This window comes from Sceloporus undulatus, chromosome 1, assembly GCF_019175285.1.
Source record: "Sceloporus undulatus isolate JIND9_A2432 ecotype Alabama chromosome 1, SceUnd_v1.1, whole genome shotgun sequence".
Classification (NCBI taxonomy): domain Eukaryota; kingdom Metazoa; phylum Chordata; class Lepidosauria; order Squamata; family Phrynosomatidae; genus Sceloporus; species Sceloporus undulatus.
Genome location: NC_056522.1, coordinates 109,222,690 through 109,239,072, shown reverse-complemented (window position 1 = coordinate 109,239,072; position 16,383 = coordinate 109,222,690). Strand labels below are relative to the sequence as shown.

The 16,383-nt window shown below is 39.0% G+C and overlaps 1 protein-coding gene across 1 annotated transcript in view; it reads right to left on the bottom strand.

Annotated features, from left to right (window-relative positions):
• Positions 1 to 963: 963 nt before the first annotated feature.
• TRAF3IP2 (TRAF3 interacting protein 2) overlaps positions 964 to 16,383 on the bottom strand; it is a 39,085-nt gene continuing 23,665 nt past the window's right edge. The window contains exons 5-10 of the mRNA XM_042445008.1: positions 15,634 to 15,830; positions 13,969 to 14,057; positions 12,473 to 12,541; positions 7,031 to 7,147; positions 4,053 to 4,127; positions 964 to 1,565 (exon numbers count right to left, since the gene is read on the bottom strand). Coding sequence (XP_042300942.1) covers positions 1,419 to 1,565; positions 4,053 to 4,127; positions 7,031 to 7,147; positions 12,473 to 12,541; positions 13,969 to 14,057; positions 15,634 to 15,830 — 694 coding nt within the window. The 3' untranslated portion in view covers positions 964 to 1,418. The remainder of the gene's footprint in view (positions 1,566 to 4,052; positions 4,128 to 7,030; positions 7,148 to 12,472; positions 12,542 to 13,968; positions 14,058 to 15,633; positions 15,831 to 16,383) is intronic.

Below are 16,383 nucleotides of genomic sequence, written 5' to 3'. Positions count from 1 at the left end.
GTGTGTACAGGTAGATGGATGATGAGTGGCTATCAAGTTGAAAGACTGATGCTCTATGCTGCACACAAGTTACTACTTCCCTCTGCTGCCTGTTGATATGAGAATGCAGGTCAAGATCCTACTGGCACAGTATGCTAGTGCAACAGTCCATTACTCCATCAGTCTCACTTCTTTGGTGCTTGTGCAAGGAGGGTTGGTGCTTGTGTAAGAAGAAGGCGGCTGCTGGTTTAGTAACACTTGTCTTGAATGCTGGCTTCCAAGGGTGTGCATGAGTGTGAGGGGAGTAGGATCCATTCAGCTATAGTATGGGAAGCAGTGGCTTGGATAATTACCTATGCTATTGGTCAGGCACAGTCAATTGTCTATGCTCTCTCTTCCCACACTGCTTTGACTCCTTAAGATTATGGAAACAGAAAAACATGTAGATGACAGCCTTCTCTCATCACCTTTCCCCTCCTTACTTCAGTTGCCTTTTTCTTCTTTTCTTCTCGTGGCACCATAATATTATCAACAGAGCAAACCGGATCTCAGCCATGGGTTCTTACTGGTCTCCACCTCACCAGCTGTTCACCACAATATAGATCCTTCTGGTTTATCCCATCATTAGCCAACCTCAGTAGAGAAATATACAACATGTTAAGATCGTGTTACAGGATAAGCAATCTCATATGTTATGGAGGCAGGGGAAACCATACATGGGTGAGGCTAGTTTTTGGCAGCAGCCTTAAGAGAGAGGAAACTGCAGGATAGTGAGAAAAAGCCAAAGTGATGTTTGACATGTGTTTATGCTTTCTAAATCCAACATAACACAACTATGCCATGGTTTACAGCAGCAGCAGCAAAATCCTTATGAAGTATTAAAAAAGTCAAACAATAACCTTGGGGTTTCTGCCTGTGTTTATCAATAATGAAAGTGTTAAACCCTCACATCTCCCACTACAGAGATAAAAAGATGACAGTCTGTAGGAAAGACAACACTTTTATTGTGTACACAAAATGACTGTGAGAGACTATCGCACAATGCAATAACATCTGGCAGATAACAAAAGGAACTCTGAGCAAGGCAGGGTAGGCAAATGTTTTGCTTATTTCAGCATCATTTATACTGCTTACTTGCCCTGCCACAGCCTTAAAAAGTAAGTTGCCAGAAACAGAAGAGAAAATGATGGGGACATTCTTTCCATTTGCAGTTTGTTTAAACACTGACAGAGAAACAGTGTGCCTGATCATTTGCAGAAGGAAACATTCAGCATAAAAGCAAACACATGGGCTTGCATTATCCCAAGACAATTCTATTGGCGGGGGAAAGAGTGAGTGTGCATATGCTTTTCATCACCTAAAAAGCAAAGCCGGAAAAATCTTGGCTGGTGGCCAAAAGAGTCATATAACAATTGTTTCCTATGCACTTGAAAATACATTCATAATGGCACAACCTGGAGAGTGGGCAAAGGTCCTATTGGAGGAGCAACATACTCCTCTTCTCTCAGCAACCGCAGCAGAATGTTCTTTTTGTTTTGGGGCCAACTGTAGATGTGAGTGTTCTGAAGCCAAGTAGGTACATGTTCCTGGGGATAAGGAATGGCAGAAGAAAAATTGGGGAGTGAGTGCAGTGAAAAAGCAACATACAGTTCCTTTACTACTGTACTGCAGCTTTTCAGTAACTTGCAATTACAGAGTCATCCATAAAGCCCTCCACCCATCTCTCTTAAGGGCTCTTTCCAAAACATGATAAGTAATTAGTCATGCTTTGGATCCCCTTCTATGAGCTGATGGTGCAATTTGAATAATTCCTTGTGGAAATCACCTGCGTGAAACATTTTTGTCAGCACATTGTAGCTCTATCACTCAGTGTTAATGCTGTTTAACTGACATCAGCTAGACATATTTCCAAAATGCATCCTCCAGTACAGTGAAGTTACATAGTGACAGTACATTCATGTACATTTATGGGACTTCTGGAAAAGAGTTGCAGTAGACCCTTTAGTAGATGGTGCCTTCTTCCTCCATCAACAAGGCCTGAGTAGACAGATGCTCTAGGGCCATGGATATTCACTGATCCATATGACATTTGTGGGGACAACTATAGCCTTACTGTAATTTGTGAAGAAGGGAATTCAGAAAGAGCTGCTGCTTTGTTTTCCTCCCAGTATAATTGTAGGAAGGGATGAGAAATAACATGCTCTCTTCCTCTTTTATTACTGATATGATCCTTTCAGGAACGTGGCTTATTGCAAGGCTCTCTGCATATTTGCTCATAGGAATAGACTTTGAATGCAAGGGGTGGCAGGAGGCTAGAAATGTATTTTGAAGGGAAACTCTCATCCAGAGAGGGAGAAGGGTAAGCCAGCTCCAACAGGCCTTCCCTGAAAGAAGAGCCCACCCCTACAGTCACCATCATCCAGAGAGGGAGAAAGGGATCCCAGCTCCAAGAGGCCTTCCCTGAAAGAAGAGCCCACCCCTCCATCCACCATCATCCAGAAAAGGAGAAAGGAATTCCAGCTCCATCAGGCCTTCCCTGAAAGAAAAGCCCACCCCTACATCCACCATCATCCAGAGAGGGAGAAAGGCAAGCCATCCAGCCTGGAGGGAGTGAAATGGCAGGCCCAAAGCCATTGGGCCTATCCTTAAGAAACAGAGCCCTCCCTCCAATCCATTTGCCTTGGTCCAGGCCTCAGAGGGAAAGATGAACTCCAGGACCTGATCCCTTTCCGCACAACCATTCCCTTCTCCTTTTGTGTCATGTCTTCTTAGATTGTAAGCCTGAGGGCAGGGACCGTCTAATTAAAAGGTTGTATGTACAGTGCTGTGTAAATTTACAGCGCTATATAAATAACGCTTAATAATAATAATAATAACAACAACTCTAGTTGAGAGATGCTGAGAATAACTGGAATATAGGGGGGAACTATACAGCTAATGTTGTGTAAGTCCCACTTATTTCAGTGGAATAATTAACCACAGGCTGAGTGTACTTTCTCATGAAAATAATGACACTGAAGAAGCTGCATCATGTTAACTGAATTTAACAATTAACATGTGCTTCAGTCTTCTGTTAGAAATCAGCCGGACACAGATGTGCTTTATTATTTATTTATTCCATTTTTATTTATTCCATTTTTGATTGATCAGAACATTATTTTTTACTTTTAAAATAAATATATTCATAAAGCTTATGAGAATATATATGCTAAGTAATATTTCCTTATTTATTTTTAGGAGATAAGGTTTATGGAGGATTTATTTTCTTAGCCGATATTTTTGGGAAACTTGTTATGTGCTTTCAAATAATTTCTCACTTATGGTGACTCTAAGGCAAACCTATCATGGAGTTTTCTTGACAAGATTTGTTCAGAAGGGGTTTGCCATTGCCTTAGCTGATTAGAAATAAATGGCTACTATTGAAGGGTCCTTCACACTCTTACCATCTATCCAGGTGTCCTATATATACTGCAAGGGTCATTCAATTTCTGCTCATTGTGCAATGAGGAAAATCTATGCAAGGTCCCATTTTTCCCCAATATTAGATTTCAAGACCCCTTAGATAAAATTATAAACTGGGTATTTTGTAATTTTTCAAGACACTTAGCACTTCTCATAACACACCAGCATCAATAGAGTTTTAGTACAGTGGTACCTCGGGATACGAAATACCCAGGTTACGAAATTTCCGGGATACGAAAAAATCCCATAGGAAATAACTGTTCCGGGTTACGAATGTTTTTTCGGGTTACGAAAAAATTTTTTGGTGCTTTTCGGCGCTTTTTCGCACGAAACGCGGCTTTTCCCCATTAGCGCCTATGGGTTTTCGGCTTGCGAAGGCTTTTCGGGTTACGAAAGCGGCCGCGGAACGAATTAATTTCGTAACCCGAGGCACCACTGTACATGAATATTCTTGACATAAACTATACGTCTATAAAAAAGTGGCTGTGAAGCAGTCCTCTAGGATGTCACTTCAAATACTATTTAACATTCAGAAAAAGCTCTCAAAAACTCACTGTATCTTAGCCTGTGTTTTCATCCAACATAAAGTGATTAATCAATTAGCTTTTTACCTTTTTTGCATTGGGAAAAAGCACAGGAATGAATCTAAAGTTCATGCTTCCTTGCTGTATGAACTCAATCTGCATCTATGAAACCAAGAAAAATATTTTAACTCACATTAATTCTACATTGCAAACATTTAAGGTTCCAAACAACTCCACATGTTGCAACAGGCTTTCATTTGTATGTTTGCTGTACCAGATTGCTTTGACCCAGCAGTGGCTAGCTATTCACATGTGCCAACACATTTGTATGCCCTTCTCCTGGTTTCTAAGTCATAGTCATCACAATGGTTGAGTTTGTGCTAGACCATGTCACAGGATCAAATGCTGTGATGCCCTAATCAGTTTATCAGTGTCTGTCACCTGTCTGGAGGTGAGCAAGCTGAGTGTAGTTTCCCCTTTGCCCCCAAGTATGAACAGGTGTTAACTATTCTTTACTGAAGATCCTGAACACTATGTAGGTTGATATTTATACACTTGCTGGATAGCTGATGTACAGTACAAAAGAATCTCTAAAGAGTTGTGTCTATATTTTTTAAAAAAGAAGCAGAAGAACAATTGATAATTGTGGATCTTGTGTTTTGTGGACAAATAGTGTAAAATCAGGGTTGCTTTACATTGGTGAAATAACCTGGGTTTTTGACCAGATCTGAGGGCTTCAAACCATCTAAATATAATCCAAATTGATTTCCACACCATCTAGAGTCTATATTCTGATCTGATCAGAAATGAGTCTGGGTTAGTGGCATGGACAGTGGGTGGCAGACGATCTTAGTTATAATGTTCGCCCTAATGTCCCTTCTATGCCTACCTATTCTAAATTCTAAATTTAAAATGTTTAACTTGTTTATTTTAAATTTATTTATTTTAACCCTTAATTTAAATTGTAATATGATGATTGTTTTCTGTTAAGGGATAAGGGATGGAATTTTAGTTTGTACAAATTAGGTATTGTTCAAGTATTATATATACTTGCCTATGTAAATTGTTTGTTTTATGTATTTGTTTATCTAATTTGTAAACCACCTTGATCCTTGAAAACACAGTATATAAATAAATATTATTATTATTATTATTATTAGTAGTAGTAGTAGTAGTAGAAGTAGTAGTAGTAGTAGTCTAGTTGACTCTCAGAACAAGGAATTTCCAAGGCCTTCACAAAACCTAAGGCATAAAGGGTATAACCCCAGACACATAGTGAGAGTAGGCAGAACATGCCTGGAACTTGGAAGAACAAGTGCATCTGGTGCCAAAGGTTTTAAACACTGGCAGTAGTATATTAAAGATCCGAAATACAAATGTGATCTGCTTTTGGAAATACACATCAGCATTCTAGTTAATCTGATGTTAACTACTGCTGTTAATTATTATGCTTGTCCCTCCACTTTTGTGGATTTTACTTTTGTGGATTTGATTATTTGCGGATTTGATCAATATGTTCTCTCTAGGAATCTCAAGGTCCGCCAATGTGACTCTGTTGTCAACTTCTGCCAAAAGACATGATGGAGGACCTAGGGATTACTAGAGAGAACATTTCTCTAGGCATTTGTAGGTCCTCCAGTGCAATTTCATGGTCATTGACTGGCAGAACTTAACCACAGAATTGTCCTGGAGGATTCAAGAGATTCCTAGAGAGGTATTCTTTCAGGTAAAAAAAGCCAGTGTTTTTTTTATTAGTGGTTTTCCTACTTTCATGGGGGTCCTGTGCCCCTAAACCCAGTGAATATGGAGGGTCCACTGTACTATGTTCTGTCTAAAGTAATGGGTTGAGAGCTACCTGGCTTCTATTTATTTATTTAAAATATGTTTCTTTTGTTCTTTATCCTATGATTTTACAATAATTTACAAAATGAAATAACCCTAATAAAACCATACTAATGCACAATAATTAAATGAAGAAATTACATAAAATAGTCAGACATAGATAGTTCAAATTTCAATGTGTGAACACAGGTTTTGATTTGGTGCTGAAAATACGTTAGAGTTGGCCACATCTTCAAGGGGACAATGTTCTTCAGTTGGAGCCAGAACATAGAAAGGTCTTTACCTTGTTGTCTGGAATGTACCAGGGGAACTTAGGAGGAGGAGAACCTCCCCTGTTGATCTTAAAGCTCTAGCAGGCTGGAATAGGGATTGAGACTCTGTGGATTTTTGCTGAATTGTGCCTTTTGATCGTAATGGAAAACCATGTTATGCTGCTGCACAGCAGTGTTAAAAAGTGGTTCACTGTCACCTTTAGTATGACAAAAAAAAATCTAATTAGGACAGCTAATCTTTGAAACCACTCCTTTCCCTAGCAGCACTGTCTGCTCTAGCTGTCTGCCTGTAAATGTTCAATTATGTTGCATGAAGAATCTTGATTAACCTGAACTGCTGCAAGCAACTAGGATCAGCATGGTTTGGTACTTATCTGCCAGCTGAAGGAGGAACCAGCTTTGTGCCATCCTATTAGGTCTGATCAGAAGAAACACCAGAGAGAATTTATGAGGTCTTGGCAAACTGAGTTTCTGGAGCAATAGGGAAACCGCAGGGAGACAAGATCAAATATACTCAGAAAGAGAATACTCTAGCTTGGAGGCTTATGAAAATATACAGAAGCAAATTTTCCTCCCCTGCATACTTATTTTCCCAGGTCTGGCAGTCAGATTTAGTGTTGATTGTGTTTTTCGAGTGAATCAATGTGAGGAAGTACAGACCTGAGATAAGCTCACATTACCGGGTTTGAAAAAAATGCAAAAGGATTTAAACAGGCTGTAAAAATCATAAAGAAAAGTTAAACACACTGATCTCAAACTGAGCTGGTGAACCGCTGCAAGTAGGAATACTTATGAAATACATAGGAAATACAAGAGCAGAGTCTGAACACCAACAAAGCAATGTTTAACTGCAGTACTGCAGATTGAGGACAAGTCACACAAAGGGCAGTTATTTGGAGAGGGGAAGCTGCTGGCCTCTTTTTGAAATGGCAAGCACGTGTCCTCACTTACCATCCTGTGAATGTATTTAGTATGTAAGCCATGTTCATCCCTGTCCAGCTGGGATTCAGCCCCTTCTACATCCTGTTTGTATTTTGGACTGATTGCTATGATGATCATCACTGTCTTCTACCAGGGACGCAAAATGAGAAGGGGTGGGGAGAGAGAGAGAGAGAGAGAGAGAGAGAGAGAGAGAGATGTATTTATGAAACTGTGAAATGAAGTATGGTTGGGCAAAGCAGCCTGGAACCTTGCCAATTTGTATTTTACGTGATCTGATGTTCTCTGGAAGTGTAAGACAATCTAGTTCATTTTGGCAACAAAGCAATACTAATCTCGGCACTGGAGTTCTTCACACCAGATTTGCTGGAACTCTTCCAATGATATATTTTAAGATACTTAAAACATAAAGGGAGATAAATACATTTCATTGCTGACCAGATTATCCCACAAATCTCACAAAACAATAATGCCAACCATTTCAAAAATTTGGCCAAAAAAAAAGGGGGGGGGGGCAAAAGCACCATCAGCACAGCAAGTTATTAGCTGAAACTACTGCTGTTCTGTTAGAAGGTAATTGTTACTGTTAGGGCTGTGTATGTTTTTGATTTAAAAGAATCTGACTTCTGTGTTATAATAAATCAAGCTTCTGCCACCTTTATAAAGTGTCACCTTTCCCCACCCCCAAGTGCAAAAATATGAAAAGTATGCACTTTTAACATTTCCTCCTGCTTGTGAAAAACCTCAGGGAATATGAAGCACTGACCCCTCTACAAGGTGCCAGTCTGAATTCATTCAAACTTAAAATGTTTGGAAACAGATTTACTTTAAATCATGCTTGGGGAATCCTAGGGGTTATTCAGACGGTGAAAATAATCTGGGATAAATCTGAGTTGAATCTTTGTTGTTCACATGCATCCCAAATACACTCAATTCAGTTTGGCGGGGGTGGGGTTCCAAAATCCCCACTTAACCCATGATAATCAGTACCAAGGTTTTTACCGAGTTTTTTAAACAAGATTCGCATTGGTGACATACACTAGTATAACCCGCAGTTATGCCAGTGTATATACTTTAGTGGATATTGTGGAAGATGGCATCCCCTAAACTGCATGACAGGTTGATACTATCAGGACACATACCCATTGTAAATTAGTGGCTGGGATGATGGAGATGTGCCTGGGCACTGTCTGGTTGGAGATGGATAGGTGGTGTTATGCTTACTCATTATGCTGAAGATCTGAGAGGATGCTGGCTGTCCCTTTTCCCCAGCTGTCTGACTACAATTACATAGTGCCAGGGTGTCTACCTGTTATTGGGTTACATCCTGATATTATCAAGCTGTGTTGTACAGCTGTAGAATGGGGAAATCTAGCGTAGTAATACAGTGGGCCCTTGTTCTCTGCTGGGGTTTGGTTCCAGGGCCCCCTGTGGACAACAAAATCCATGGATGTTTGAGTCCTATTAAAGGCAAAGGCATAGTAAAATGATGTCCCTTATATAAGATGGCAAAATTAAGGTTTGCTACTTGGAATTTATACCTTTTTGGAATGTTTTCAAGATGTGGATGCTTGAATCTATGGATACAAAAATCTGTGGTAAGGAAGGCCGACTGTACTGACAGTGATTTGTGTTCTGCTGCATTACTGGCCAAAGAGTCATATGGCATCTTAAAACAAATTTATTATAGCACAGGATTTTAGAGACAACAGTTTATCAGATATACCCATATAAACAGACAGACACTATACATGGTTGGTGGTGAGTCTCTTGATGTAGCAGTCTTTTGGTTGAGGGAACAGAAACATCCATAAACATCTTTATGTTATCTTAGGAAACAAGCCACTTCTTCTGAGGCTGAGAACACGTGACTTTCCCAAGGTCACCCAGTAAATTTTATGGCTGAAGGGGGAATCAAAGTTTGATCTCCAGAGTCACAATCCAACACTCAAACCACTACATTGCATTCAGTAAAAAAACAGCACCATGACTACTATAAACTACTTTGGATTGTGAAATTAGAACACAATAGCAATAGTATTTTGAAATTGGAAAGCAATAGCAATAGCATTGTGAAATTAGAAAGCTATAGCAATAGCATGTACAGCAATAACGAACAACAATGAGAGGCACAAAATACATGAGACTGCTGAGGCTAAAAAGACTGACAACAATAGAAATAGAATAGAAATACAAGGGACAGAAATATGTTGGGCTGTGGAACAGAAAGTGCAGGATAGTAACAGAAAATACAGAGAAGTCAAATGTGGAATTACACCTGGAAGGGAAAGAGGCAAGGTTGATTCTTTAGATGAGATCTCAGATGTTAAAACTTTTTGGTTTTTTGGCTTTTATGTTTTTAGACTGTTTTAAAATATTTTGAACAGTTCACTTCAGTGCCTAATTTTAATGTGATAGTTTATTTAATGGTATTGTAATTGTTTTTCAGTGTTACAATTGATTTATTTTTAGCTGTATTCTGTTTTAATTCATGTTGTAAGCCACTCTGAATCATGCACTGGAAAAAAGGAAGGATATCAATTAAACTAATAGTAAGATTTCATTTTTTTTCTTTGATTTCATTTAAAGCTCTTATCTCCTCTTTTGACTATGCTTTGACTGTTTTAATTTTGCTTTTGGGTTTGCTGTATGTTAAAGTTCTTTTTTCTTTAGCAAAAGCCCTTTAGATATAGTTGTTGAGTCAAAAAGAAAAATATAAATAATTTTAATAAATAATACATAAAATCCATAAAAGATGGCTTCTGTACATGTATTTCCCATGGGAATGGAAACTGAACTCACAAACTGGCATTGTGCCTATACCTGGGCTGAACCCTGCTTCAGAACACAGGAAGAACCCAATTGGATTGGATTGAAGGCCTATCCAGTATAGCATCTTGTTGCCACATGACCAACAAAATACTATGCAGAAACCCACAATCAGGTTATAATGGCAATAGTTGAGTCTCAGTGACACTCAGATACATCAGGTGTGAGCAAAGAATGGCCCATGGGCTTCACCCAGCTCTTGAGATCATCAAATGCAGCCCCTGGAGCTGCCCAAAGCCCCCAGACTAAGGATTCTTCCTCATAAGCTCTATTGTCACAGTAATTACACAGTAATAATAAAATAAAATAATAAAATAATAATAACATATCACTTTCTAGGCAGCAAAAATCACAGCTCTCTGAATTGCACCACTGAATTGCGGGGTGTTACCCCATTGTGCTCTCTTCCTGACATCTCCCTTAACCCATACCCATCATGTCTTTCAGGGATTTTTTGTTTTTGCCCCTGCCCCCTTTTTTCTGTGCAATTCTGGTGGGCTACTGTTGTGATTTAAGTCTTTAAAAGTTAAAAAAAAAAGGAAAGAAAATAGGAAAAATAAAGAAAGGTAATCAGGGTGCTTTGGAATAGCAAGGGGAGTGAGGATAAGGGGGAGGAGGGCACACTGGCATCATATGACTGGCAACTGTGCAACTGCCCCAGGAGTGACATTTTGCATTTGGGAACTTGTGTGATTGCCAGGTCATTCACGGGTTTCCCCCATGAATGAAAAGGGACAGGTTGGGGACAGAGCAACTATGGGCCAGAGGCATCGTCATGCAATGAGTATCGCCACAGATGCTTCTTTCCTGGTAGAATCACTTTTCAAAAGCCATGTGTAGTAATGCCCTAAATTCAAAATTATTATTACTGTATTATTATTATTAGACTGGTGTTGGGGTGATGTTTTGCCCAAACCTCCCCAAATTTGCTTCCCTTGACCTTTCAAAGCCCTCCAAACCTCCCCAAAATGGTAGCCAGAAGTGAGGTTGTGTTGCTTTGGGCCTGTCGAAATGCATTACTGCTATGTGGACACAGAGTGGGAAAATGCCCCTGCCCCTTCGTTAGTTACCCACTGCTGAGATACATGCTACCTCTGATTCTGGATGCGGAATATAATCCTCATAATTAAGAAAAATTGACAAGTGAGATATGCAATAAAATTTTGTAGTGTGAAACACTGCTGGCCAGGGCCCCAGTCACTCCATCCCATCCCAATCGTCTTTTGGTGTCCACAGTGCATACTTGAGCCTTACTGGGTTGCTTGGGGGGAGGGTCCCTTCACATACATTCTTAATTGTTTCCCCAAAAGATTTTTAAAAATACTTTTGCAAACTCTGGGTTCCCCTCACAACTTGCTGGCATCTCCCCCCTGGCATGTGGATAGTGTTGCATTGGTTAGACAAACAATGACTTGAATATAAAGCTTCAGCATTGGAGATGAAAGAAATCATAGCTTTATGTTCTAGTAATTGGTCTCCTTTAAAGCCATCTAAGTAGGTGGCCAATATTACATCCCATGACAAAGAAACAAATTAATGTCTACCACCTAATTCCAACAAATAAACAAATGAATTGATTGTTATTGTTGAATTCTAAAAAAAAGTAAATAAAAACTTTTTTAAAATAAAAATATCATTACTTCTTTAGTGGAATAGCAAATTCCACAGTTTTTAACTATAGGTTGTGTGAAGAAACATCTTGCAAGATTTCCAACTCCCTTATCAGGTGACTGCTGCTTCTAACTTTAAAAATGGCGGAAAGCTGCTGACAGAGTGAACCAATTTACCTAGACTAGCATATATTGCTGATATCTGAATGTTTTGGTGAGGTTTTCCTTCCCCAAGAGGTGACTGGGGTCGTCAGAGCCCTGCACACAGTCTCAACTACTTTCAAAAAAATCTATGTCCTCAGTCTTGCATGGTTCAGCATAGCATAATTATTCTATATACAACCACTGGATATAAAGCCAGATGTGAGATAATTACATCTTCTGAGTTCCTCCACAGGTCTCAGCAGATGATGTAATTATTTCACATGTGGTTGAAGGAACATAGCCAGATGACTCTCCAATCCCTTCCTCTGCTCTCACAAATCATGGTATCCCAAAAGAGGCTGTAACAACTACAGGAAGTTGGAGGGGAGCTATATTGGTGTGGAGGGAGGAAGGAGATACCAACTACCAGATCAACCAAAAAGAGACATATGCAGATGTAAGGGTAACTTACACCTGTATATTCCACTAACAGGATGCCAGCCAGTATGTGCAGTCCTTTATTGCACATATGTTCCTCAGGATCTGGGTTTCATTACAGAGTTTGTTAATGTACTTCATTTATTTTGTTTTTATCTTTTAAAAATGTAAGCTCATTTTCTTTTTAAAAAAAGTGGTCAGTACACATATTTTACTGATGTACAAAAACCTTCCTGCTTCAAAAGGCTTACATTTTAAATTAGACAAAAGTAAGGAAGCCAAAGGAGGAAAAACATGAATAATTAACTCATAAGGGAATGGGTGGGATATGTTTCTATTTTAGTTCATGGCTTCTTACAAGAGAATCTGAAGAGTCATCTTTGAGCTGCCTGTGTGAGAAAATGCTCATGCAAGACTCACATTTTTTACTTACATCACTTAGGTAGCGTTCCATCCACTTGATAATGTCGATTCCTCGAACTGTGTCCTCAAATATATCAATCTGTAAGAAAATGAAAATGTGAACATTATTTTTCCAGTTAATACTGTATGCTGGTAGGCAAATATGATTTATATATTTAATTGATGCACATCAGTTCAACAATTGAAAAATATTTTCAGTTCAAAAGTATTGGTGCATATACAGATATGCATAAGTATACATTAACAATGTTTACCATTAGCAAAGATCAAGGATAGTTTCTAGAACATGGTAAATATCTATCAGCCAGTAAGGGGCCTTCAGGGGCCTCAGCTAATTGCTCTGTCTCCTGTAAACACTCTTTTTATCTTAGAATAATAGAAGCAGGTGAGAGCAGGTTCTTTCCAACTGGTTATTGCAAATGAATAAGCAAAATGAAGGCTCAATACTAGACCTCATGGGTTTGACACACAACAGTAGCAAATGCAACAAAGAGAAAAGCTGGTTTTAAATGTACGGGACACTTGCACTGCATGGCAATACATTGGTTAGTATTTTGGATTGCCATCTTGTATCGTCTCAATCTTGGAATTTGTGATGTAGATTCTTATTTAGACATTTATTCTTTGGGTGACCTTGAACTCCCTTTTACTCACTTTTTGTATTTCCTAACGGTTATTCTGCAAAACATAATGCCTACTACGAATGCAGTCCTAGGCACACTTACCTAGGAGCAAGCCCTATTAAGGCTTTTGCCAAACTGCCAATAATGCAGTTTGACACCATTTTGACTTCCATTGTGCAACACTATGGAATTTTGGGATTTGTAGTTTTATGAGATATTTGGCCTTCTCTGTGAGAGAGCTCTGGTGCCCTACCAAAGTTGCATTTGCACTGCAGAAACGATCCAGTTTGACACTGCTTTAACTGCCATGGCTCAATGCTATGGAATGCTGGGAACTGTAGTTTTATGAGATATTTAGCCTCCTCTGTCAGAGTTCTGGTGCTGCAACAAACTACAATTTCCAGAATTCTATTTTATTGAGCCATGGCAGTTAAAGTGATGTCATACTTGATTATATCTGCAGTGCAGATGCAGCCCAAACTACAAATCCTAGAATTCCATAGCATTCAGTCATGGAAGTTAAAGTAATCTCAAACGGCTTTATTTTTGCAGTGTGGCAGCAGCTTGAATAGTGAGCAGACATAGATTTCCATTTTAAGTGCTACAGTAATCATTTAGTATTCCCAAGAACTATCAGGACATCTTCCTTCCACCTAACATATCTACTTAAAATGGACATCTGGATCTCAGATATACACTTAAATCAGCTCCACTACTCATTTATACAATAGTCAAGGCTTAATATACAACACTGAATTCTCTGAATATTCAACAAAGGGAGCGAAAGTTTGAACAGAAGGAAGAAAACTTTGAGTATATAGGTGCCCAATATCCTACATCCCCACTTATGCTGTCATTCACTCTTTCAGAATGGAGTACTTACAGCAGTCTGAAATCCATTTACAAACAAAAAGTTCACAAATTTCATGACTTCCACAGCTGCATCCACAGAATAGGTTATAAAGACTTTACCTAGGAAAGATGTCAGATGAATGTGAGGAGTCAAAAAAAGGCAGAGTAAGAAATAAAAACAGCTATGGATTCCCCCCAGCTTTACTCACACAGAGCAGACAAGAGGTTCTATCATGTTTTATCTTTCATTATATAAATAATCAGAACCAGTTTGGTGGCTACAGAATCATGAAAGAACTTCTGCTAGAGATCACTGGATTAAAACATAATTTGTAATTTGATTAATACCCGGTGCTGCAGGCAAAAGTAATAAGAATACAAGGCAATTCTTCTCTAATCACTTAATGACTCTTGGATGCTATCATGAGGGAGGGGCAGTTTATAAGGAAAATACTATGGTCTGAAAGAATAAACCACTGATAAGTTATTTTATGTACATGTAACATCCAATTAAGGATGGACAGATAGTGATTTATGGTTTGTGTCAATTTCACATGTTCACTGCTAAGTCTAGTCTACCTTATTTCCACATTAATCTATTATGTAAAAATAGCATGGAAATGACTTTACATTCAGATATGTTTAAAAAATAAAATATGCTTTTCTGAGATACACATTTTGGTGCAATTTTTACATTTTGCCAATTCATTTGCAAAATTTAGAAAAGTGAAAAATCTGATGAATGAACACATTCCATCATGCATATTAGTCTGGGAGGTAAGAATCAAGCCAGTTCATTTCAGAATTTGCAAAAAAACAAATTCCTCAAGCATTCTTTAAACCCCTTGCATTGACGTTCATGTGACATAGTATGCTGTCATTGAGCAGACTCAAATGAAATCTGACTCAACAGCTTCAGCATATAGTGCTGAATATAGTGCAGAGGTATATTTTATACTATAGAGAGCCAGCACAGTGTAGTGGTTTGAATGTTGGACAAGGACTCTGGAGAACAGGGTTCGAATCCTTGCTCAACCATGGAAGCTCACTGGGAAGCCTTGGGCAAGTAAAATTCTGTCAGCCTCAGAGGAAAGCAAGAACAAACCCACTCTGAATAAATCTTGCTCAAAAATCCCCATGATAGGTTTGCCTTAGGGTCACCATAAGTTGGAAATGACTTGAAGGCGCACAGCAAAAATATATTTCATACTGGACCGTAAGTCATTATGTAAAGCTGTAATCTTAAGGCTCTTCTGGGAAGTAGCTTGCTTCACCAGCTGTTCTTAGTTCATGTTCAGTGGTACTTACTCCCCAGTCTTTAGCACTGCAAATTTTATTATGTTTATTACATTTATATCCCACTTTTCTGTATAAAAGACATTCAAAAGTCAAGCACATTTCTCTTAGGTGGCTGAAGCCAAGTTTTGGTGCTGAAGCCAAGAAGGCCCCAACCCATGTGGACATCTTCAAGACTTGCTATACTGCCACATAGAACCTAGATGGTCACAGGTCCATTTGCAAAGGAGGAGACATTTCTGACAATCTGGTAATGACTGATGCAAGCAATTACGTTTTAAAACAATCTTCCAAGCTCTGCAGATGACATTCTATGTATGTGCAATCCTGTCAGGAGGCTGATCTAGGTCACATTTACTTAGTTTTTGGCTCCATGGAACACAGTTTTCAAAAAACTTACGCAGCTCTTCTGGCAAATTACTTGTCTTCAGTGTCCCCCTCACTTCAAAATTTCTTAGAGGTCCTGGGATGGCAACTGGACATGGCGGGATGTTGGCTTGAGCCACAGAATCAGGAGGGCACCTATACAGATCCTCATGGGCACCGTAAGACTTGGATGATAGTCTTCCATCAACTATCTGGTTCTGAAACTGGCCACTAGGAAGGAAATGAGGGGTCATCTGTAATATTAAAAACTGATGATTCCAAAGTCATAAACGCTCAAGGTCTTTGGGGTTTATGTTATTTTTAACAATTGTCTTTTTGTCTTTCTTTTCTTTCTTTCTTTTTATTTTTATAAAAAAACCTTTCACATTGAGACAGAAAGTTTTGAAAAATGGGAATAGGGAACAAACCAGAAGGTTGTTTTGACACCAGAGGTGGAAAAATGTGGCAAATAGAAGTGGAAAAATGTAGATGTGTACACCCATTTTTAAAGCCCAGCCCTGAGCTAACCATGTATAAAGCCTGGATCTAATTTTTAAAGCAAAAGGTCATAAAGATGAAGGGAGCTTCACCTTCCCTCTTGTTGGAAGGAGAAAGTATACAGAGGCAAACTCTGAGTTTATCCCCACCCCTTTTGGTCTAAAATAGTTAGACTCTCATCTATTTCGGTCATATCTTTCAAATCGGTCATTTGCTGTGGTAGCTAGAGGTCAGGTACATTCTCCTTTTCCTCTGTCAGTTGGGGTCCCACAGGGCTCTGTTTTGG